The 24,390-nt window shown below is 42.7% G+C and overlaps 1 protein-coding gene across 1 annotated transcript in view; it reads left to right on the forward strand.

The window, feature by feature from the left end:
* Positions 1-24,390, forward strand: part of RGS6 (regulator of G protein signaling 6) — a 90,931-nt gene that overhangs the window by 14,254 nt on the left and 52,287 nt on the right. The window contains exons 2-4 of the mRNA XM_065635148.1: positions 19,004-19,054; positions 20,440-20,546; positions 22,802-22,853. Coding sequence (XP_065491220.1) covers positions 19,004-19,054; positions 20,440-20,546; positions 22,802-22,853 — 210 coding nt within the window. The remainder of the gene's footprint in view (positions 1-19,003; positions 19,055-20,439; positions 20,547-22,801; positions 22,854-24,390) is intronic.

The raw sequence follows: 24,390 nt of genomic DNA on the forward strand, positions 1-24,390 counted from the left end.
CAAACTTTATTTATTAAGTGGTAGTATTGAATTCCACTGTCCCTACCTCTAAAGGAAACCTGTATAGACTTGCACATTCACATGAATGGCAGCTGCAATTTTTTTCACACAAACTTGTATTTTTTTTATTATTGGGCTTGATAGGTTAAGCTTTTGGTGTTGAAGATGGTAATTTCATAGTATGTTATGGGGGCGCCAGATAATATACAACCTACTCTCTGCAAATAGTCGAATCTGCCAAGTAGGGCTGTAGTAGTGAAGGTAATGTGCAATACCACAGTTTGGGTGGGAACTTGCTGAAGGGGCTTTGAAGTCTAGACCTGCAGGATCTCTACTGAAATATTAGTGTTTTTAAAGAGTAATTTCTAGTGAAGCCAGGCTGCTGTGGATGCCCATGCATGCAGCTGTCCTTGGAACCATTATGGTGAAGGCAATACCTTTGCATGCTCCCTGTAGGTGCTGAGAGGGACAGAAGATAAGGCATGTCCTTTTCAGTTGTGTCCCTTCTCTTGTGCTTCTGCCTTTTTCCTCATAACCTGCAGCTGCTGAAGGGACTGGTCTTGCCTAATGAGACATGAGCCTACAGAGGATTTCTCCGAGATGAGTCTTTTAACTAATGTGGAGCAACTTAGCAGGTATGAACTGCAAAAGGGGCGCTCTAAGGGATGTGTAAGAATGACCAGCCTGAGTCAAACCAACGCCTGCCAATATTCTGTCAGGCCATGGATACTGTAGTGGATATCTAGGGTAGCATATAGGAAAAACAAGCCATGTATAGCAGTACTGTGGTGCAATATTCCTCAGCCTCCAGTTGTGTGCTAGGAGGGACTCAGTGCGGGGAGAGAGTCAAATGTTTTGCCATTCTGTTTGGATTTGGTTGTATTTTCATTTTTCAGAAATGCAGAACGAATATGACCTTTTTTTTTTTTTAGCATTTTGCATTGCCATGTGTAAAATCCTATAAATGTACACATAATGTACTTTTTACCTTGTGTGTGTGACATAGACAGAAGTATGTTGTCATAGAGCTGGATTTGAGTGTTTGACCAAAAGAGCATTCAGGTTAACATGTAGATATTTAAAGTAGTCCTTTGCTGCTAACCTGACTAATATAGTAAGTGACAGTCAAGTAACCATCTCAGTTACTTAATTGAACATGACGAGGCTGGCCAAGAACTTGTGTTCATAGCTGGAGTTACTGCTAGTGCCACGGAAAACCAACTGGTCTCTGCAGGAAGATCCTGCCCTGATTACCTTCAGCAGCCAGGACATCTCACCCTTAGTGTGTAGGCATGCTTGAAGGTTTCATCTTTTCCTGTAGTTCAGGGAAATGATTTTCCCTTTCTCATCCCAACACACTCCACCTGGACATGTTCAACCTGTTCTGCTGTACTAACCTTTTTTGCCACTTGCTATCACCCCTATTTTCTCATCTCTGGGCTGTACTTGTCACACAGATGCTTTTTAGCCTTTTATGCTTGACTGGGATCATGCCGAATGGTGGCACTGCAAAAAAAAAAAAAGTACCAAAAAACCCGAATGTCCACCAGGGTCTAAAGTGTGTGGCTTATAGTTATTCAAATATGTGAACTACAGAGTGCTTTGTCTCTTTAATGTTGCATTAATTATGACTTTCATGCAATAAATTATCTGCTTACCCTTAAGGGAAGATTTTTGATACGTATCAGTGGTCATTTTAGAAGAAATCTTTGCAGTGCTGGAAGACTGATGTGAATTACATAGCTGCTTATTTTACTGTGTATGAACTAAAATGTTCACACATTATGGATAGGTTTTTTTAAATGTATAATTATACATGAAAGTCTAACTAGAGAAAAAACATGCACGGGTTTTCCCAGAAATCTTAATCTGTTTTACAAAATGCTCACTGATGAATTGTAAAGGGAAAAGAAACTACCTGATGAGTTATGAAATTTTGTCTGGGCCTACATGACAGCTCAAGAAAGAGTTGGATGCTTGAAACCAAGGGCAGGCTGCTCCAATATCTGTGTGGCTGGGTGAAACACTTGAAGTGCCTTTGAAAAAGTAAGTCTGCTGTTTAAAAAATGACTTTAATTATTACACCAACACATATTTGCTGAAATCTGATAGAATGTAGGCTCCTGAGGGCCTTTTATTTTGAAAATGGAACAAAGGAGTCTAAGTCATTTTGGCATTTTTGAAACTCGTGGCCAGCATCATCTTTTAAAAATAGAGAAAGGTTGTCTGTAGGACGCCTTCCTGTTGCGTTGGTATTTTGTCTGGGGATGACATCCTTTATAGTCCAAAGATGTAACAAATCTATCTAGGGGAAATTCTCAGAACCATGAATGGTTATTAGGCTGCTATGGCCCAGTAATAATCTGAGGGAAATGTCCATGCCTTTGTGTGTTCAGGGAGGCAAAGGGATGCAAACTACTAGGGAGAAGAAAAGGAGAAGCGGGCAAGGAGGTGCATTGTTCTGCTCTCAGAATTATTACTTTAGAATAGAAAATTGCAGACAGCATACAAATACCCAACAATTTAGTTTCATAAAAGGGAGCATTCTAAACAAGCATAATCCATATAATTACTTCAAAATAGATTTAAGACAAAAATGCGCATTTAACAAGCAAATGATAATATAGAAGAGAACTTCAGAGAAAAAAAAAATTCTAGTTGAATCTAAGCCAGCTTGGGGAACCTACTTATCTCCATTCCTGGTAGCCACTGATAGCCTTCCCACAAAAAGGATAACAGCAAGATGATAAACCCCACCGTTTATTTTTGCTATAGATCAGCTTATGTTATTTTAATACTAAGAAAGCAATTAAACGACACCAACAGTGCGGCTATTTTCATTAGCGTGTGCTCTGGCAAGGGGTGTTGTGGGCTTTGTATGGAGCTCTTGGTCTCCTCAGGGAGGAATTCATTAGTGGTCAAACTGGTCTGTGTTTATAGGCAATTATATTCTTCCTTAGTACCAGAACTTAACCCCCCAGCTCTTGGCCAGCCAGAATAGCTTGATGCGGTGACAGGTCACAACGTTCCCTAGGCCAGCTATTGTAACTCTCGTTCTACAGCGTGGGTAACAGAATCATGCCCAGAGGCTGGAGACAGCCAAGTTCCTGACCCTGTTTTGTAAGTCTCAGAAGTGTAAGAGTTGGAAGAGCAATTAGCAGGTGGAGGTGCCCATGGCCTCCCATGGTACCCACCTCCCTGTGCTGGCTCCAATGGCACTCCAGCGGTGCAGGCACTCCTGCAGTCTGGGATTTGGGTGACCTAGAAGCTCCTGTGCAAGGAAGCCCCTCAGGATAGGAACCTCACTTGAAACCTTCATGAGTGCCATGTGGCTCAAAAGGCATAAACTGGCCATCTATTCTATTTTCTATTTTCTATTCTAAGTAGTGCTTGAGAGGAGCATTACCAACAACTGCCTAGCTCCTGAGCATCTGCAGATGTTTGAGAACTGCAGTTTTGTTGCCCATGGTAAGCCTGCTGTGTGCTTTTCTGCTTTGCTGTCGCTGCTCGGCTTCCTGGACTCGATTGCGTATCCCGAATCAGCCAGTTTTCTGCAAACTTGCATTTGAAATGGTCGTGAAACAAACACATCCTTACCATTTTATATTTACCTTCCAAACAAGGGATAAATCTGTTCTCTCTTGACTTACTTGTCTAGATTGTTCTGTTCAGTTCTGTTTCCTATAGGCTGGAGGAAGAGCAGGAGAACAGTTTAACCACGTTAAAAATAAATATCTTGTACTGTTTAAATTGTCATGATTCTTTAATCTGTTTATGGTGTACTCATGAGGCCACAAGTCTGTGGGCCGTTTCTGTGTTTTTCTGGAGGCGTCTGTGATACTGGTTTTGACCGATGGATCTAAGTGCTTGTTGTCTGCTGGGAACTGATATCGTCAGGGAAGCCTCACAAGACCAGCTGTTCCTGTTAAATCAGGTATTTGTGAGGTCCAGGTCTAAATCTAAGGTAAGTTCGTCACAAGATCGAAAGCATCTCTGGCAGAAACACAGTCAGTTGGCTAGACCAGCATTCTGGGGTTTTATAGGTGTAATTTGAAGAAAGGTTTTCATTTTCAATGGGACATAGAGGGAAACCTGGAGATATGCTGATTGTGGCTTGCAATATTCAATACTGGAAGGGTGTGTTGAGGGAAGGTGAGATGTAACTGGTGGGAGAGATGCTTCTTTAAGAAGTGGGTTAATAATGTGCCATGCTGTACTGCACTTTAACATAAGGCAGTCATCTCCACATCTGTGACGTGCCTCTCTGTGTGTTTTCAAATGTAAAGGCATAGAAGAAACCTCATGACTTTCAGAAGCGAATATCAGCTCTTGCTTTAATTTCTTCTCTCACCAGACCAACTCCTGGCAGCAAATTGCTGGTTTAGCCATAATGTGGCAGCCTTTGCTTAAAGTTTGCAGCACAGGTAGTCACAGTCACGGAGTGAACCTATGTGAGCTCGTTGTCTAAGACTGGAGCACTGAAGCTGTACAATGTTGTAAGAAGAATGGGTCAAATAAAGGACATGGTCCTTGGCTGAATGAGCTTAGTACCTGTGGGCCCTACAAAAGGGACCTGCCCAGTACTAGACAGTACAAAACACATGCTGAGTAGTATCTTGTAAAGTTACTTGATTGGGATCTTGGTTTCAAGTCTGCATGGCCTTGTCATAGACTGGTCGTGTTTGCACAAGGCAGTCTGTGAGTAAGCTGGCAAGAGAATGTAAATATTGGCCTTTCAATTTGTTCTCTCAGGTTGGAAACAATATTCTGAGTTACCTGCCTTGAGACTGGCTGTGGTTTGCTCTGGGCATAATGCTAACAAAATTTGCAAAGCACTGACAGGTTTCAATCTGTGAAAGTAAAACCAGAAATGAGTATTTACAGAGGAGAGACTCTGCACAGGAGAGTAGGACTGGGGAACTTCATTGGCAGGAATTAGTATAAATGTTCAACACACTATGTGAAGTTACATGGTGTTTCATGTTTTCAAAGTGCTAGGTAGACATCAATTCATTGATCTTTACAACCCTGCTGAGAGACACCTGAATATTATTACTACACTTTTTTTCAACCATATAGTTGACCTGCAGGAACATTATGTGGTCTTTCCAAAGCCGTGTAGCAACATACCTGTCCTGAGAGGACAGATCCAGTAAAGGCTTCCCAGTAGCCCACCAAAGACAGCTTTTTTTTTTCCAGTATAACTCTCACTTTGGGACTTGCTAATTGTATGTTTTCAGAGAAAATACAACGCTACTTGGGAGGCATTTGCTATGTCAGCGTTGATGTGATTTGTAATTTTTTTATATGGCCTTTGGAAGAGTTATATTGAGATCTGTGTAGTATTTATGACATTACTATATGTTTTCAGTATTGTTATACTTAACCAGGTGTCATGATGAACCATCACTGAGTTACCTTGCATTTGTACAGCAGGGTTTCCAGTCCCACTTCTTCCACACGTCACTTTCGTGCTTGTTCTTGCAGCAGGGACCATACATGAGCAATCCAGCAAATTACTCTCTGACCTGTGCTCCTGAGGAGGGACTGTATGGGTATACATAGTCAAAGCCATGTATTTCTGTATTATGATCTCATTTCTAGTGCCTGCCTCTCTATGTGACAAAACATTTTGTTAGAGAGAAGTGACTTCTGTGTCATTTTTTCCCCTGAGTTTAACATAATCTCTTTTGGAACTGACTTCATTTGTTTCTGTTGTACTGTTCTTTAGATGAATTTGCTGTAGTACTTTGAAAACATTTTTTTTCTTCAAAACTTCTGTTCATTCTGTATCTTTCACTGCTTGCACTTCCCCTCTCCTAAGTGATTCCGTTTAATTCATAAGGCGATAACTTTAAGCCCTTCTTCGGTTTTGGGTGTGTTGTTTTCCTCTGGGACGACAGAAGTAGTTCAGATTACTGATGTTCATCTGTCTTTTCTTTGAGTCCAGGCTTTTTTAACTAATTGCATTTCTGAGATCCACAGAAATGAAGATTTTCCTTTGCCTCCCCAGTAAAACAGAGTTGAATACATGTATAAAAGGCACTGTCTATAGCACAGTAAAAAGCTCGGTGTTTCCGTTAGGTCTGACAAATATTTCCTAACTTCACTGTGGGAGGAGGCAGGTGAGCTGGCTGCACTGGGATGGGCGAGGGACACCGCTCCACGGCCCTCCCTGGGCTGATGGTGCCAGGTTCGGAGCACCGTGTCTGCTCTGTCGCCATCTTTCTCGGGGACTGCTGGTGCGAGATGCTTATGACTCATTGAGGAAAACCAGGAGCATCACGTATCTGAGCGTTTTCCTCGCAAATGCGTGGTCCTGAGGTGAAAGTGAAAAATAAACAGAAGATAAACAGGGCTTTTCCTCCCTCTGCCTTTCCACGCCTGTTCTTGGGTACAACCTGATGGTGTGACCTGTTGTGTTTTGCCCTGGTGTAATTCTGAAGTGTTGGTTTCTTGGGACCTTTTTGTCTCACTTGTACTTTGTGAGTGATTTAAGTGGAGACGTCATCTCTCTCTTTCCTGTGTTTCTTCCTGGGCAGGGAGAGGACGGTGCCTGCTCCCATCTGCCTGGAGTCTGTGTTTACTGCCGTTATCTGCAAAACTAGTTACATCTTGAGATCATGAGCGGTGCTTTCAGAAGAGGTGGGGGCTCCATCTCATGTGCCACCGGCCTCGCCTCCCACTTGCAGCGTCCGCTAAGCTGGGCCTCGGGTCAGGAGCTCTGAGCCCGGGAAGGGCGCTGCGCCGGACCCAGCGGAGGGCCGGTGTCCGCGGCTGCCGGGGAGCCGCCGAGCCCGCCCGCGGAGCTGCCGCCCGTTCCGTGGGCAACACCGCCACCTCCCGGCCGCGAGGAGTGCCTGCCTGCCCCAGCCCTGCCTGCCCCAGCCCTGCCTGCCCCAACCTTGCCCCAACCTGCCTGCCGCTGCCCTGCCTGCCCCTGCCCTGCCTGCCCCAGCCCTGCCTGCCGCTGCCCTGCCTGCCCCTGCCCTGCCTGCCCCAGCCCTGCCTGCCCCAACCTTGCCCCAACCTGCCTGCCCCAGCCCTGCCTGCCCCAGCCCTGCCTGCCCAAGTCCTGCCTGCCCCTGCCCTGCCTGCCCCAGCTCTGCCTGCCCGAGTCCTGCCTGCCCCAACCTTGCCCCAACCTGCCTGCCCCAGCCTGCCTGCCCCAACCCTGCCCCAACCCTGCCTGCCCCAGTCCTGCCCGAGCCCTGCCTGCCCGAGTCCTGCCTGTCCCAGCCTCAACCCTGCCCCAGCCCTGCCCGCCCCAGCCCAGAGGCGACGCAGCCGGCTGGCGAGCAGCCCCGCCGTTGTTTCGCGTCAGAGCCTGACGCTGATGTTCCGTGAGCTCAACCTCCCAGGTGCGACCCAGAGGTTTGGGGCAAGGAGGAGGGAGAACGGGCAAAAGGTTTAAGGAGGGAAGGAGCAATATGTGTTTTAAATGAGGATGTGATCAGAAAGTATTTGGAGAATTCTTGTAATCCCTGGAAAATTTATTTTAATAAGTGTTGATTTAAGATAAAATCCATGTGATGTAGTCCCTGTTTTATGGTAGGTGCCCAGGAGTTTTTAAAGTAGGTTTCCAGCAGATATGCTCACATCTGCAAAACCAGCATTTGCTTTCCATCACTGCTTGTCAAAACATCCCTGGCAGTCAGCTTACTGCTATAATAACATTCAGAGGCAGGACACCAACTCTGTCAGTGTTTGCACAGCGCTCACTGGTGGGACCCTGAGGGTATTACAATATAAATGTAAAACAGTTGTTATTTCTGGAAAGCAAATACAGAAGTCGTGTGAGCAGAAGTGAAATGTAGTTGCTTCTTTTATTATTTTAATATTTGCAGGAAGATTTTTTGTTAGAGTATTTATATAGTTCTAGTTTCTCCAATCACTTGTGAAACTCTATTCTCTGAAAATCTTTTAAGACTTTTCTCCCTTAACATGGCAAAGCTTCTCAATATGTCTCAAGACCTTACAGGGCACAGTGTTGCTGGCTTAAAAAAAAAAAAAAGAAAAAGCTTTTACCTTACACGGAGAGGAGTTTGAGTTTTGCCTGTTTGAAACTAAAAATGCCAGAATGTGGTTTGCTGCATTATAAGGCTATTTTGTGCAAATTTGTCCAGGCAAAGTGTGCTTGCTGGGAAACATTGTGAGATCCGAGGCCATGCTTACCGCACACACCAGGACAACACGGCCGAGTTCAGAGTGCACAAAGCGGCTGATATGCCCAGTGGCACTGTTTCCAGAGAGCCGTACCAGACTGGGTTTTGTCAAGAGTCAACGGTGACAGTCGACAATTTACTCTCACCCTCATGAGATTTCCAGAAAGATGTGGGTGAAGCTGCTGGGCCTCAGACCAAGGCATTGGATGGAACCAGGAAAGCAGCAGCACTGTCTGGTTTGTCCCGCTGTTGTTGGATGTTGCACCATGAAGCCCTCTGAGGAGCTGCTTTGGACAAGGCTGATCCTCACCGCATGATGAATGGCTTTGTGGAGGGTGTGCTTCATGGGTAACAACGAAATACGCAGCCGTGTCTGCTCTGAGCCCATCCCACATTCGGGGCCTGTTGCTGTCTGAAATCATTGCTGCTTCGGAGCAGCCCGTCAACTTTTCCAAGTCCAAACCCATGCTTTTGTGGAAAGGAATTAAATAAAACATTTTTCTTCAAATTCTTGGAGGTGAAAAAAGAAAAAGAAAGAAAGGGAAATATTTTACTAGATTCCTTCTGTTTTCATATGGAAACAAAAATGCCTTCTAAAATTCATAGACATATTTTGCAGTTCTAAGCTACATGGTGTTTTGACAGTAGATTCAATTATTTAAACTGAATGGTACTTGTCTAATGCAGTTTTCAGCTTTTTAAAATGCTACTTACTTTTAGAGGTTATTTGGTAAAATAAACTTGAAGGATTTACCAGACAGGAAACACAATTTTAAAATACAGGTATTTAAGAGAAGCTGATTGTTGTTTTGACCGCTTGTTATTATGTGGAGCCCTGTAAAAGCCATCAAATTTTTGAACTTGTTACTTCATTATGAATACTAACAGATTTGTGCTTATTGATTGTTTCATTGTTATCATTAAATTGTTCTGAACATGTAAAATTCCTGCTGCTATATATCTCTACCCAAATTTGAAATGCAGGAATGAGAGGTTGCCAGAAAGATCGGTTGTTCCTTGCCAGTATAAGCACCTTTAACTTATGGTTTAAGGAGCCCTGTTTAAAATACGTCCTCTAGTGCTGGTGCCAATACTGTCTCTTTGTTTAGCATGGCAGTAAGTAAAGTGTCAGCAATTGCTATATGACTGTAATTCATCTGGTGTTACACTTTGCTAAAAGAAGTTATATGTGCAACCTTAATCCCACTGGAGAATTGGCCGTGAGTGACTGCTGCACCAGTATAGAGCTCCAGTGAAGCCAACTGCACTCCACTGCACCCTGTCTTATATGTGATTGAAAGGCCTAGCAGAGAAAGGGGGAAAAAAATCTGTACAATACCTATTGTTTCATTTTCAGGACAACAAACTCCTGGATGGAAAAGAGCTACAGATGTCAGGTTATTTCATTTTCCAGATAATGTGTCTGTTACTGTATCACTGCAAACAGCGCGTGTGGTTCTCAACCTTTCCTGAAGAATAAGAGAGAAAAGAGTAAAAACGTGATGGGATGAAGTTGGTTTCTTAGAGTATTCGATGATGCTAATTATCCTTATCTGTAACAGAGAGAACAGGCAATAGTGTGGCCACAGTTAACATGAAGTGTGTGATCTTGTGAAGGAGAGACCTGTCACAGCCAGAGCTCTTCAGGAGGTTTAAAAATTGAGTGCTTCTGCAGACAGAATTACTGTGGAAATTCATAGGAACCCAACATAAGTGAGGACTACAGGGTCAGATCTCCTTGTAAATAAATATTGCACCAAAATCATTAAAATGCTGCAGCTTTCAGAGCACTTTGCTGTCTCACACCAGTCGGTGACATTTACACTTTTGCAGAGAAACTGTTATAACACTGGTGAGGTTGAGGAGGACCTTGATGCGACAGCCTTTGAATCCCACCTTGTGAATGAGGACGCAGTGTGAAGGGACCTGATAGTCGCATGCTGAAATACACAGGTCGCCTTCTATGTTTTATTGATCTTCCCCTTTCCTGGGGAAGAAAATTTGCCATTAAAAGTACTAATGTATGATTGAAGTGACAGAAAGATTGCCTTTGATTTAAAGGCTGTGCACATGAATTGCATAGCAGTAAAAATGTTTCAACCCTAACAAGATCTGACACGGGAATCTTCAAAACCCTGATTCCAGCAGTGCTCTGAGTTGCTTCCCTTGCTGGTTTGTTGCTGAATCATTTTGAAAGCGTGAGGAACAGCATCTAAACATGACTACATGGCAGTGAGCCAAACTGCCAAGCTGTACAAGCTACTTCAGTAGTCTGAGTAGTGCAATGGCAGAGCAGCCTGAATTTATGATGAGTTGTAGGTGTAAAGGTACATCTTGAGACATCTGCAATTCTTCACGATTTGTAAAAGGAGGTAACTTCTGATGCTGCTACTGAATGCTGTAACTATTGCTGCTGGGAGGCTGGGACTGCAACAAGGTACAATTTTCCTGCTTCTTGTACACCTTTATAATGGCTCTCAAGGCAACGAGCTCGTCTTCTCTGGGTGGTATAGGAGGAACGGGTACAGGTTTGAATGACACAAAATGTGAAATTGTTAATCTGTTTTGTTTTGCAATTTTCTCCTGTACTTGTCGTAACAGCGGCTTGTTCAGAGTTGCATTTGAGGAGAGAAGAAGATTTGGGCATAGGTTGCACAGCATATCTCTTAATTTAGAAGAGGCCAAATTCTAGCTAAACAAAGCAATGGTGGTGGGGATCGCACTGGGGTTATGGTATATTCTGGGTTCTGGAGGGTGCACGTGCGTGTGTTTGGGTCTATCAGTATGTTTATTGATGCCAGGCCTGTCTGTAGATAGCACAAACCTGACAGCAGCTCAGGTGTTCTGAGGCAGGTGTGGAATGTTTAGCACAAATAAATCAGCGTGGCTACTCCTGCCGTAAGACCACTGCTTGGCATCTCTCAGTGCAAGCAAATGCCAGTGTGTAAGCGGTCAGAGGTGCTGAGCATCGAGTGCGAGGGCTGGGCTGACGTGACACAGCTCTGCCAAAGCGGAGTGAGAACAAGGCTGAGGCTGGCATAGCACCAAATGCTTTGTATCGGTGTGGGTCAACTGGAAAAAGACCTTTTGCTGGTGTCGCTTTTTTTCCAGTTGAAGACCCAGTTTAAGCTGTGCTGGCAGACCTCTTTCACTGGGATTAACTGTGCATCCATTAAGAAGTTTGCTAACTCAGCCTTACTAATACCACTGTGGAGCAGTCATTTTAAATCCAGGGCTCTCAGCTAGTGGCATCCTTCTGCCCCTCAGCGCTGGTTGCCAGCTTCTAAGTGTTGCTGATGGGAGGGTATTGCAAGCCAGAAGCATGTCTTTGGGTATGTCTTCTGCTACTTGCATTCATACCTTATAAAGTTACCTGAACTATTTTTTGACGGGCAGCATTGTAACAAAAGCAGTCTGGCCGTATCTCTAGGATCTTACGATCTAATTTATCTTTGTTACCTGGGTAAATTAGCCCACACAGAGCTCTGTGGTCTTGTCTGGTCATTTATTGATTCCTGCCTTATGAAAATCTCCCTCTATGGGTGTGCATTGTAGAGGGTACATGCGCTTTGGTAACCTGTCCCTCCAAACAGCAGTTCAGAAGAAGGAGCTATTAACAGGTGAAAGTACACAAGGAATTTGGATTTTGCAAATCCAAATCTCCGGCTTTCATCTTTCGTATCTGTCTACATTTAAAATGCAAGCAGCAGAGATTGTGTATGTATGTGTGTATTACATGTAAAATACATTCGGGAGACAAAGATTGAATTTACACCGCAGTGCTGATGGTTAAATTGTGAATTTGCAGCCCATTATTTCATAAGCTATTTCAAAGTGTGTTAGCACTTGCAAGAAATTCCTGTTGGATTCCTCGTTAGAGCACACAAGCAGCTCTGCAACTCTGCTGTGTTGCCCTCCGCCTGGTCTCATTCCCTGAACTGATCCCTCAGCAGCTCATCTGCTTTCCCCACCACGACCGCAGGAGCCCCTGGCATTTTTTCTCTCCTTGGGAGGTTTTCTTCTGTCACTCTCCAAACACCAGAAGTGTCTATCAACACCTTGCAGTGCAGCTGCCAGTCTGGGTCATTGCTCCCTTTCATGAAAGAATTTATTAATAGATTTGCTGCTAATTTTGCTTCAGGGCCTGGTGTCAGGGACATGAAAGCTCACTAGTCAAACATCAGAATTGTTCATTTTAATGGGCTTTCGATAAATCTGTGATCAGAGTCCCATATGGTTTTGTTTACACAGATATGGACACTCATGCAAGAGAGGTACAGCATGCTTCCTAAGTTCAAAAGCAACATTAGAAAGCCCAATGATTAGTGTTTATATGGGACTCAGCTCTGAAATAGCAGCATTTGGTATAAATGGACGGTCATACTGAACAGCTTTCTGTAGATAACATTTAGTAAAAGAAGCAGAGGAGGGTTGAAGAAATGGTTGGAATGTCGTATCAGCCCAAACACTGTGATAAATAACTCATGCTGATGTCAGGAAAAGCAAAGGATCAGAGACTTTGAACCCATTGAATTTACAAATATTCTGTCTTTGTCATTGTTTTGTCATCCTGGAATGCTCACATGCAACTTAGCTCCATGTGCTGCTTTCCACCTTCCCACCAAGCATCATTGTTACTTCACACAAAGTATAATATCTTCAATTTTTTTTATTACAAGAAAAGTAAATTGTAAAATAAAGCACATGAAAGTTATAACGAACAAAAAGACTCCTTGGAAACTTTGACTGCTTTAATCAAAACTCCTGCTGCTAATGATTGTTAATAATTCACAAACAAGATTTAAAGTGAATATAATGTAAAGGAAAATTGCTATTGCTAGAAGCCCTAAGCTGTTGTAGCTTTGATGATGCTCCTTGCTGACACTGAGTGGTGCAATTACCACATGCTGACGGAGGGGAGCTACAATTACCACATTTTCTGAGTCAACTGCTGAGACTTTCTTTTAGTTGGCATTGGTATTTATCTATGTGCTTATTGTAGACAAATTCTATAAAGTCCTTCCTCAATATTTGTAAGAGAATACTAGGCAGAGACCTAGATTTTTTTTTTTCCCCTACCATAAAAGTTGGCACTTTGCATTAAATCCCTCTCATGAGCAGAAGTCTACACTTCCAACCTAGCTGAAATCACTGTGGGAGTCAGTGGGCGGCTCTGTGTAAGAAAAATAGTAGCAGGGAGTGCTGGAGGCCATGAGAAATTTTATATTATGTCATTTTGCCCTTTATCATGGGTGATGTTCATGTGTTTATTTTTGTAAGCCCAGTGGTAAATATGTGGATAATCAATTAACCTTTTCGTCCTAGATTTACCAAGGACCCAGTACTGTTTCGAGGGGACGAAAACACGTTACTTCCATTTAACGGTGTGAGTGCCATGATTGGCAAGGTAGAAGGCAGCTTGAGTAGCTGCTCATACACCTATGCATGTATTGTTATAAGTCATTTTGACTGCTTGTGATTTTTTTTTCAGTCCTGCTTTTCTGGTATAAATATTTTAAGATGCATCTGAGTTCAGGAGCAAATTGTTTGGAAAATTTAGGGCTAAAATGGGTTCATCTCTTTTCAAGAATGAAGTGACAGGAAGGAGAACACATTTTCACCCTTTCATCAGAATACTATCTGAGCCTTGAGTTTGGAGATAACTGACCACGGAGGCTGGGCACATAGCTTGTTTGCCCACAGAGTGTGTCATGGAGTGTACAGATAAGGTCTAGGAAGGATTCAGATGTTTCACAGTTTTCATATTCCTTTTGTAAAATAATAAAAAATTATAAAATTATAAAAATAATAATAAAATACAAACAAAACCACTATGCAAAAATAGTTAATATTTATTAAAAGTCATTAAACTATGTTCAGGGAATATTTGGCTTACACTAACACTAGAAAAAAGATGGGAAACAACCAAGCAATCTGATGTCCGTTCCTGTAGACATGCATATATGACAAATTCTTTCAAAACATGATCAGACAGTATTCTAAAAATTATTTTAAGTCCGCACTTTCTTCATTGTTAGTATTTGTCAGTGCAACGTGAGGCTGTGAACAATCTGAGATCCAAAGCATCCCACCTCGTAGGCTGTAGTTGCTGGATGTGTCCCAGCTTCGGTCATCAGGGCTCAGCTCAGCTACTCCCGTGAGAAACGACAGACTTTAGTACTTGGTCACTGGTGCCACACCTGGGTAACACCAGATGTCCCACGTCAAATCGCTGTGGAGCTCCGCTTGACAGTGCTTACCAGCTCTGCCACCCCAGGGACATCCCCACTCCACTGGATGACAAGCAGCCCCCAGTGGTCCAGGCTCCTGTGCCCAGAGCCAGGAGCACAGTCCCCACTCCAAGCAGCGGATCTTTAGAAATTGCTGGAGGAGGGTACCTTGTTCTGTCTGCCTCTGCATTTCACACAGTGTGCAGAAGATGGGCAAATCTGATTGTTGGGTGCTCTACATTTTCCAAGCAAATCCTGGGTTTTCTGGAAGAGGTAGAACAACTTAGGTTGAGTAGAAAATGTATCAAATACAGTGGTGGTGACTCACCTCCTTAACTGCATCTTGCCAATGGCCTCACACCTTGTGAACTTTTTTTTTAATTTATCTTTTCATGACCGGCCACTCATTTGTCATGTTGACAGGCAATGGCCTTCTGAGAACACTAGCTACAGTTATGGGATCATTGAGGCCGAACAGAAGATGGAGAAAATAGCAAGAAATATAAAACTGCTGGTCTGTCTCTAAACCAGGTAGCCAGATAAATGGTCATTGTGAACCTGTTTAAGCGTAAAACCACAAGTATTCTGTTAGTATTAAGCCACTTGATCTACTTCAGCTTCAAAGAGGAGCCTAAAGCAAAAAGATATTTCATTATAGGTGTGGAGGAAATAGATGTTCACAGGCTGTTGACTATCCTTGAACTGTGCATACTGACTCAGGGGAAATGTATATATATGGAGGGGAATATAGAGGGGATGGGAGCCATTCCTTGACCTGGATCCAGCAACACTTTCTGTTATGAAAACACGCCCAACTGTTTGTTTTCAGAAGATCTCAAATGCCTGTTAGTGGAAACATGTCAGGGTCAAGGGTTTCCCTTGGGTGTTCTCTGAAAGAGCTTGTGAAATGTGGAATCTGTAAATCAGCCAGAAAATATGTTTTGGGGAAGGTGAGTTGTATGAGGGCTGTCTGCCGGGCTTAACCTGCAGGAGAGGTTAAGATGAAGTTTTCTGGAAACACATAAAAGAATCTGTGTCTTGGTCTGACAGAGGAGAGTCTTGTAAAGGATTTGCTCAAGTCTTCACCTTGTCTTATGAGGTTAAATCTGACTTTTCTCATTTGAGGAAGGGTATAAGTAGTGTTTCTAGGTGGGCAAAAGTAGGTTGCGGTGATAGAAACAGCCGCAAGCAGAGGCAAAGCCAATGTGTGAGGGTAACCCTAAAAATGAAGGTGTTGTGGGAGATGGCAGTAAAGAGTTTTCATTATGATTGAATATTAATTAGTGACATGGCTATTAATGATGACAGTAATTAACAGAGGAAGGAAAGACTTGTCATTGTCCCGAGGGTGAATAATCAGTCTTGGCAGGTGATAAATAATGGTTCAGCAAACTCAGCAGAAAGATAATCTGTCTGCCTCAGGACAACTGGAGAACAGCTATAAAATCTTCCAGGCTCTTGGCAACATTCAGGAATGACTTCATGTTTTTAACAGAGACAAATTAAAATCCCTGATCTCAAGTGCCGCTTATGTTCCAGAGTGGCTGATCACAGAAGTTCTGATTGAGTCGGTGCCTTCAGTTTACTTGCCCCTTTAAACCTTTCTTTTTTAATCTTAATAACAGGGAAGAAGGACTGGGGAACCAGCTTTCAGTGTTACTTTAATTTTTAATTGCACTTTCATGACAATTGAATAGATTCGTCAAGAGGCATAGAGCTGGGGACAGGACCGGTCTGTGTAAAAATGGAGAGAGACTTAATCCTACATTAAGCATTTTGATATATCTGGAAAGAGATTATGCAGAATGTGCTTTATCTACCTTGAGCAAAGCAATGCACTACTCTAGATGATTTCAAGATATGAGGTGTCACATCACTTGGCCATCATAAGCCTTAGAGATCCTGCAAGCCTGTAATCTAAGACCAAAACCAAGAGAACTAGTGGACTTTTTAGTTTGGGGGCTGAACAGAACCAAGAAAGATTCGGCTTTAGCTTGAGCAAAGACAGCATTTTATGAGGTTTGGTTTCGTTTGTAGCAATACAGAAGCAGTTCATTTTAAGTCTTCTGGAAATGATTTTCTAAACCCAAATGTTTTGTTCTGTCTTCAGGATATTTTTGTTTTGTGAAAGGCAAAAGGGAACAACCATGTTTATAAAATAGAATATTTTATTAACAAACTTGTCAAAACAACAGTTACTGGCTCTGAACATTTTCTCCGTATGTTATTCAGCTAGCACTGTTCACTAGATGTGTTCTTATCTAGGAGGTAGCTTTGCACCTCTCAGACATCCGTTTCTGAATAAATTTACAATTCACAAAAAAATGACGTGACTTTAGGATGCACCTGGCAAGCTGGTTTCAGTAGAGGCAGCGAAGTGCTGGCACCGTTGCCAGAGGCATTGGTTCAATGGTACTGCAAAGTACTGCCTGCAGTTCTGGTGACCCCAGTGCAAAGAAATGGAACTTAAATTTGAAAAGTTGCTGAATGGTAAGGTAGAGGGAGAGAACATCTTAAGAGGAGATTTTAAAAGTTTGCTTGGTTTAGTGAAATGGAGGTAGGGAGACAATGTGTCAGCCCTCTGTGGAAATGCGCAGGAGGAGCTATCAAGGAATAAGAATAATTCTTTCCATTAAATGATAAAATGGATTGATTTCAAATGCATATAAACTGCATATTAATAAACTTAGGCTCGAAGCTACAAGAGTTCTGTCTGTCAAAAAAAAAAAAAAAAAAAAAAAAAAGACGTTCTGGAATAACTTTCCAAATAGGATAGTGGCAACTTAAATTGCTCCTAGGTGGAGTCAGGAGCTATGGAGAGTGACCATAGAGCTGAGAACACAAGTTTGTGAGATCAGGCCTTTAGTATCTGGTCTGTTGCTACTGAGAAGGCAGATTGAGACAATGCCCACATGTTTTCCCAGTATTTAAGCAAAAGCAGGTTGTTCCCTGATCTTCAAGAGCTCTGCTGATTGCCTGCGGGGACAAATGAGTTGTTTCCCTTGCCTTGAGCGGGGGAGGAGAGAGATGGGAGGTCAGGTCCATGTTCCTGCTTGCCACCAAAGCCTGACTGAAGAGGGTTTGCTGGTGCCCCTTGCAGAGTCTTGGGTCAACTTGTATTGTCAGGGAGAGCGGGAGCTGCTGTCCCTTTCTGCATGGGGTACAGCCCATGTTTCTAGTGGGAATTTCACTTGTATGGGGGAGTCACTTGGACCTGAAGATGTTGCAGAGACCTGGGACACTAGCAATGCCTGTTGTCTCCCTCTCTGTGGCACATCATACTTGTTACTCATGGCCTTCATTGTATTTAAGGTTTGTTGAAGGTGTGGGGATGCTCTGGGCCTGTGGAAAGCAAAATGTTCTTCAGACCTTTTCTGGAACAGGCATCTTATGGGTTATGCTGTTTCTTGAAGCACCCACCATATCTGAACTCGGAAGTGTGCCATGCAGACAAAATCCTTGGGGGTTTGTTTAATGGGCCTGAACCATATGGTTGATCAGTTCCTTTTCGTATGCTATCTTCGACTGATGTATCCCAGAGCATAGCACTTAGTATTACTGGGGCTATTAGCCTACTGTATATGAATGCAAATATTTCTCAACAAATTGACTGTACACTGAGAAGAGCGTGGCATTCTGTCTGAATCCAGACAGGGCATTGTTAGGTTGTGCTGCAAACTGCCATAACTTGGTATGGGCTTGCTAATTTGCCTCCAAGTGCCTTTGCTGATTGCCTTTGGTTTTGGACAAGCCATGTTAGCTGACTTGTACACACCTTTATGTTTCATTTTAAGATTAACTTTCCGAGTATGTGATTTTACTAAATTTTGCTGCACTGACATGTTGTATTTTGACAAAAGGCCGTAGCTTCTACTGAACAGTGACAAGTTTTCTACTTCTATGATTTCCGTGTGAGCAACAGAGAGGTTCAATACATGCAGAGGATCAGTCCTAGAGATCTTTAGGCTGTTTTTAAGATAGCAACAAGCTTTGTACTACTTGATGAGCCCAGAAAACCTAATAAGCTACCTGTTGGGCCTTATAGACTCACTTTGCTCCTGGCCACCATGCTGCTGGTGCGATCACTATCAAGTGACAGCTCAACAGTGGCTTGGTTACAGGCACACTGAATGCCACTTTCTTCTCCAAGATATTGCTTGTCTTTGGCATAAGCGAGACTTTCCTCTGCCTTTTTTCGACTGATAACTCAGTTCCATACTTTTAGGTTATTGCCTCTGATGTTAGAGGTGCGAGGTGGCAGTAAAGTCTCCTTTGTCTCCTTGCTAGCTAGTGCTTGCAGAAACGTAACTCCCGGTATGCTGAGCAGGGAGAGAAGCAACTGGGGGGGAACAAGTTACATGGAACCATTAGAGTTCCTATCACACGGAATACTTTTTAGGACTTCGTACCTGTCAATAACTGTATACTTACAGTGTGGCACAGGAAGGAAAAACATTCTGAAACCTCAGTAGAGTTAAAAAGGAAAATTGAATAAAATCCATGTCAGTTCCATTATATCAATATTATCTCTCTCTAGGGTTCCCAAATCCTGTGGTCTCAGGGTTTAATGCTTTCTCCACTTTTTTTTTTTTTTTTTTTTTTTTTGAGGTGCTGATATTGTGCAGTGGCTTATGAAGAACCTCAGCATTGAGGATCCAGGTAAGGTGACCACAGGTGGGGAGGAACAGATACTCCATGTGTATTGTGTGTGCCATTAGACAATATATACTATTGTCTATTCTCTAAATTACCAGTGGAACAGCAAGGTTGATTTATGCATTTAAGGGAAGGAGGAGGGAAAGAGATAAGAATCAACATCTTAATTAAGTCTAAAGCCTTACACTGCAACACACAGAAGGCACTTTGCAGGAGTCTTAACCTGTCTGTGAAATTGTTGCTACCTGAGAAAGCCCATTTGATTTTAAGGTTGTTCCCAGACTTGGAAGGGAAGTTGGTGGATATGTGTGGTTAAACAGGCAAAGGCCATGACAGGTTTTCTTTATGAGGAGGAAAGTAGCCATGACTGAAAGGACATACTGGCCAAGGATGACACAGACACCATCATGGGATCTGATGGTGGCTGCTGATTTATCACAGCACACAGATAAATGGATAAACAGTGATCAGTGAATGAACCCAGTCCAAGTAGTCCACTCTTTAGAGAAACCAAAATAATTTTGGCACAGTGAAGAACTATTGGGAAAAGAGGAAGAAAAGATCTGCAGGTTCAGAAGTTTCCTTTTCTGGAAAGGGAAAAAATCCAGCATCTAACCTCCCAGTTTGTTTCTGCTGCCTACTGTCACCATGTAAAAGCAGAGACAGAGGCAGTATTGTCCCATCCAGGGCATCTCTATAAACGTATCCTTCCTCGTGAGTCCAGTCAAGTCCCAAATCTGAATTTCAGCTGCAGACAGGAGCTTTATTGTCTGCCTGGGGGCACATGAGCACCTAATATATGTATTTTGCAACTCTGAGAAAGTTGATGCAGCTTTTTACAGCTGACGTCAGTTGAAAATCTGTGCACATGTGCCTCTGTGGTGGTGAAGGTTGCCTTGGCAGTTGTTGGATACATGTTCTCCTTTACCTCAGCACCGTTTCCTCTAACAAACGCTGATGCTACAGTGTCAGGATTTGTCTTTGTGAATATACACGCCGTTAATGACCTGGTGTTGCAGGTGTTTGTCGGATTTGATAGAGGCAAGTGGGGTTCACTGATGGAATGGGCTTCTTCTCAGTTGTCACCTGTGGTGGCTGATGTGCTTTGAATTGAATTTCAGACTCCAGAGCTGAACTGGTGTGTGACATTTTGTAAACATGAAACCAGCATGTTAAACATTTGAACAGTGTTTCATCTGTGTTGTAAGGCTGATCTCTGCTCTCCTCTTTGCACGATTTAGTTGGAAGGCATAAGGATGTGGCGAGGGTACAGAGGCATGTTTGAACCAGGTCTTCACGTGAGTCATTGCCAGGGCTGCTGCTGCAAGCAGAGAATTGTGCAGTGCACATCTTCCTGACAAATTCCTGCTCTTTTCTCTCTTCCACAGGGGAAGCAATACACTTGGGAAGTCTTATTGCTGCACAGGGTTACGTCTTTCCGATCTCAGACCATGTCCTTACCCTGAAAGATGATGGGACATTCTATCGATTTCAGGTTGGTCAGCCCTCTGCCTTCCTTGTGGCCCCTTCTACTGTCCATGCAATAATACTGCTGAAATCACCCGCTCTTTATCCCTAGGCACCCGTTAGGTCTAAGAAGCCAGGGATTGAAGCTGTCTTGATAAAAGTCTTAGGAGCCTATGAAGTTCCTTGAAAAAGATCTGCTTTAGAATCCCAAATCACTATTTTCTACTTTCTGACCTACAGTTTTTGCATAAATGAACTGATATGTCCTGTGATTATTTTTGATATGTGATTTCAATGCTGTTGTACTCAGAGCTGAACTAAACCAGGAGAAAGAAAATGACTCTCGGGTTCTAACTCTGGCAGAGAATTGAGTAGCCACACTCTTGTGCAAAATGGACCAGGGCAAACTCTGGAGTTGGACATTCAAGCTCTGGCACAGCAGGAAATCCAAATTAGGGTTTTTTTGTTACAGATTGGTGTGGTGGGGGGCAAGCTTCAGGCTTTTCCTCTTTTACACAGAATGTGTAACCTTGGCAATCACCTAAGCCGGGACATCTCTATGCGGCAATGTCCCCATGCCTCCAGATGCGTTGAATTTTTAAAGCATCCTGCACTTGAGTTCCATGCCCTTTCCAAAACCTGCTGCTGTCTGCCTCCTAGATAACTGAGTGCTGTACTGCAACAACTCCTTTTGGACAGATTGTGTGACTTCAGAAGAAGCAATAAGTTCAAACCTGGAGTCAAACTGCCTAATTCTGCTGGTGGAATTTAAGTTTTTCTGTTACATGACCCCAGCCAGCTCCTTTGTCTTTCCTGTGACCTCTCTTGTTCACCCTCCCATTTCTCCTTTACACTTGTTTTCTCTTATTCATTTTTTATTTGAAAAGCCTGTTCTCTTTGCATCTGATGTTGCTACTGCTGTTGTGATACTGTGTTATCACATGGCACGGTGAACAAAGCAGCCCAGGAGATCACAGAGCTCGCTTTGTCTCACCCCACCTTCTGGTTACCTGGCATCATTCAGGTTTGTCATGACAGTTGCCTTGCTTTTGCGAAAGTCCTGCTCCTCTTGTTCTGCAAGACGTGACGGGAGCAGGGGTAATACTGTGGTTGCTTATTTAGTTGTATTTATCTCTGTTTTAAAAGAGTCACACCATAAGGAATTGTCCTGTGCAGCTCTCAGGAGCTAGATTTCACAAGCAGAGTATAATTCTATTTATTTTTCTTGTTTTAAGCCTGTTTAAACCACATCATCAAATTGTCTCGACTGCTTATAGACTTTTATTTCTGATATATTTTCCTACAACTTTTGCTTATTTTTTTGCCTGCTGTCATTTCCTGCAACAGTTGTCCTCAGCCGTTTTCTGCAAAAATAACCTGATAGAGTAGTTTTTCTTTTCCGTTACTCTCTACTTGCCACTTTCTACCTCAACATCAGTCTCTGCTTTAACAGTAGTTTATTGTCTGGTGAAGTTAGTAAGACATATATCAGTGAGAAGCATTGAACCCCGTACTTTTTGATCCATCCGTGTTTTCTCACTGTACTTTGATGCAAGGAGTAGTCTTCGTGCATGTAGTGTCCTATGCCTATTTGTGGCATTACACTGGTAATGCAAAACAGTGTTCTGTAATTTGTGTGATCACAGGAACATTATTTTTCATTCATGTTAAAACTGAAATACAGCTACATGTAGTAATTTCTTGTAATTAATTGTAGCAACTGCAATATGCAGACCTGGGTAGAAGACAAAAGCAGTGAGCTTAGCTGGACTCACCTTTCAGAATGACTCTAAACGGCTGAGTTTGGACCTCTACCATCTGTTCTATTTAAAAAGTAAATTGTTTTGTAGGCTGCCAACCACACTGGTAGATGCTCCAAAAAAAAAGCAAGTGGTGTGTAGTATATATAAAAGCCCATGAGGTTTCTCATGCTCAAAAAAAAAAAAAAAAATAGATCCAGGGTGCTTGTGAATTCCTGGGGAAAGAGGAGGTTCTGGACATAAGAGGGGAAGAGGTCCACATTCAGATAAGAAGGCAACAGAGTCTAAAATGTCATCAGGATATTGGACATCCTCCTCAAGAGATGCTTGTATTACAGTGTCTCTATTTACCTGAAGTGAGGAATGTTAAAGATGATACCTTCCTGGAAAAGCTGGCAATGTTTCCCCTGAGGGCAGAAGCTGGGCTGTAGACTTTGTGATTCTTCTCGTACTTGTAATGTTTTTCTGCATTTGAATTATTTTTTATCTCTAAAATTACAAAAATGCCGATATTGTTTCTTAGGCACCGTACTTTTGGCCTTCAAACTGCTGGGAACCAGAAAACACAGATTATGGTGAGAGCATAATTATTTCATTGTAGAAAGTTAGTACAGAAAGTTTGTGATGGAAAAATTTGTCCTTAAAGCAATTGCTGTTGGCCCACTAAACCCTTCATCAGCAGAATTTCTTGTCAAACTGCAGCATCAGAGGCAGGTTTGTGCCCACCTCAAATACATGAAGTGAAATCCTGGGTTGTCGCAAGGCCACACAGCTGTAGCCATCAAGCTCAGTGGGGCCAGAGTTTTACCTTCATTCTTCTATAGCTCTGTTCTTTTCGGCAGGATTTATAGCAATCACAGTACTGTGCCTTGGGAATCTTAAATAATACCAATATTGCTTTTGTGGGAAAACATACTCTGATCTGTAGCTGAATCTGATATGTTGATCAATAAAAAGTTACCTCATCTGGGCAGTCATCTGCCTGATCAACAAACCAGTATATAACTGATGGCAACCCATAGTTAAAGTTCTCTGATATATGACATCAGACTTATTTTTCCCACTTTTTTAAGATTACCAGCTGAGCATGGTTTATGAGCTAATAAACTGCAACATGGTGCATTAAACATGTGAGTGCCTGCAGACAGTGATAATACATAAAGAAAATATGTCAGTGTTGTTATCTTTAGCTGTCTGCTTGCAATATTGCTGTCTCTTCCAGAACTACACTTCTTTCACAGTTAAATGATAAAATCGATTGTTGCATCCCAGTGTGGCATTGGAAGAAGAAGTGAATCCATGTGTGTGCTCGTAAAACAGGAGCTTCTGGAATGGCTTCTTTTAAAATATCTCGTAATGTAAGATCAGTTTAGAACTCCTCCCTGAATAATCAGGTTTTCTGTCTTTCCTGGGCAATAACTGCTCATTGATATGGATTCTGGAAATCATTTGCTGGGGCGGAGAAGTAGCCAGCTATGTTGTCTGTCATGTGATAGTTCATTTGCAGTCCCCATCTGCAGGGGAGCGAGCACAGACTTGTGTGTTTATCCCAGTGAGGGGACTGCTTAGGAGAAAACATGATGCTGTTCATTGTATGCAAAACAATTTCCAGATTTTGCAGTCACCATGTATGACTGTCTGAACTGTGCCAAATATGTGTTCTGTAAGTATCAGAATAACAATCTGAAGAGGGAAGTTCTGGGTTTTTTCCTTTAGCATCTGATAAATAACTGGTTTTGCAGTCAGATTACTGTGTTGCAGGGGCATTGAGTGGAACAATGCACCTCAAAATAAAGCCTTATATGAGCTGACCCACAGCTGAACAAGCTGCAACCGCATTAGCTCTGAGCCCTGTAGTGACAGATTTTCATCTGTCCCAGAAATCTCTAACATATGCTTGTAATCAGTCTTTGCATATCAGAGGTCTGTACAGATGGAGTCTTCCCAGGAATTAATCCCAAAGTAGCAGTAGACCCAAATCAAACTGAAATCCCAGCAGCTCTTCATACTTCTTTTATTTGCATGGATCCACTCACAGGACAGGAACTAACTCATTAATACTAATGGCAGGTCACTGCCTAGCATGAAGAAATACTGTGAGATGACTGATTC

This window comes from Caloenas nicobarica, chromosome 5, assembly GCF_036013445.1.
Source record: "Caloenas nicobarica isolate bCalNic1 chromosome 5, bCalNic1.hap1, whole genome shotgun sequence".
NCBI classification, from domain to species: Eukaryota; Metazoa; Chordata; class Aves; order Columbiformes; family Columbidae; genus Caloenas; species Caloenas nicobarica.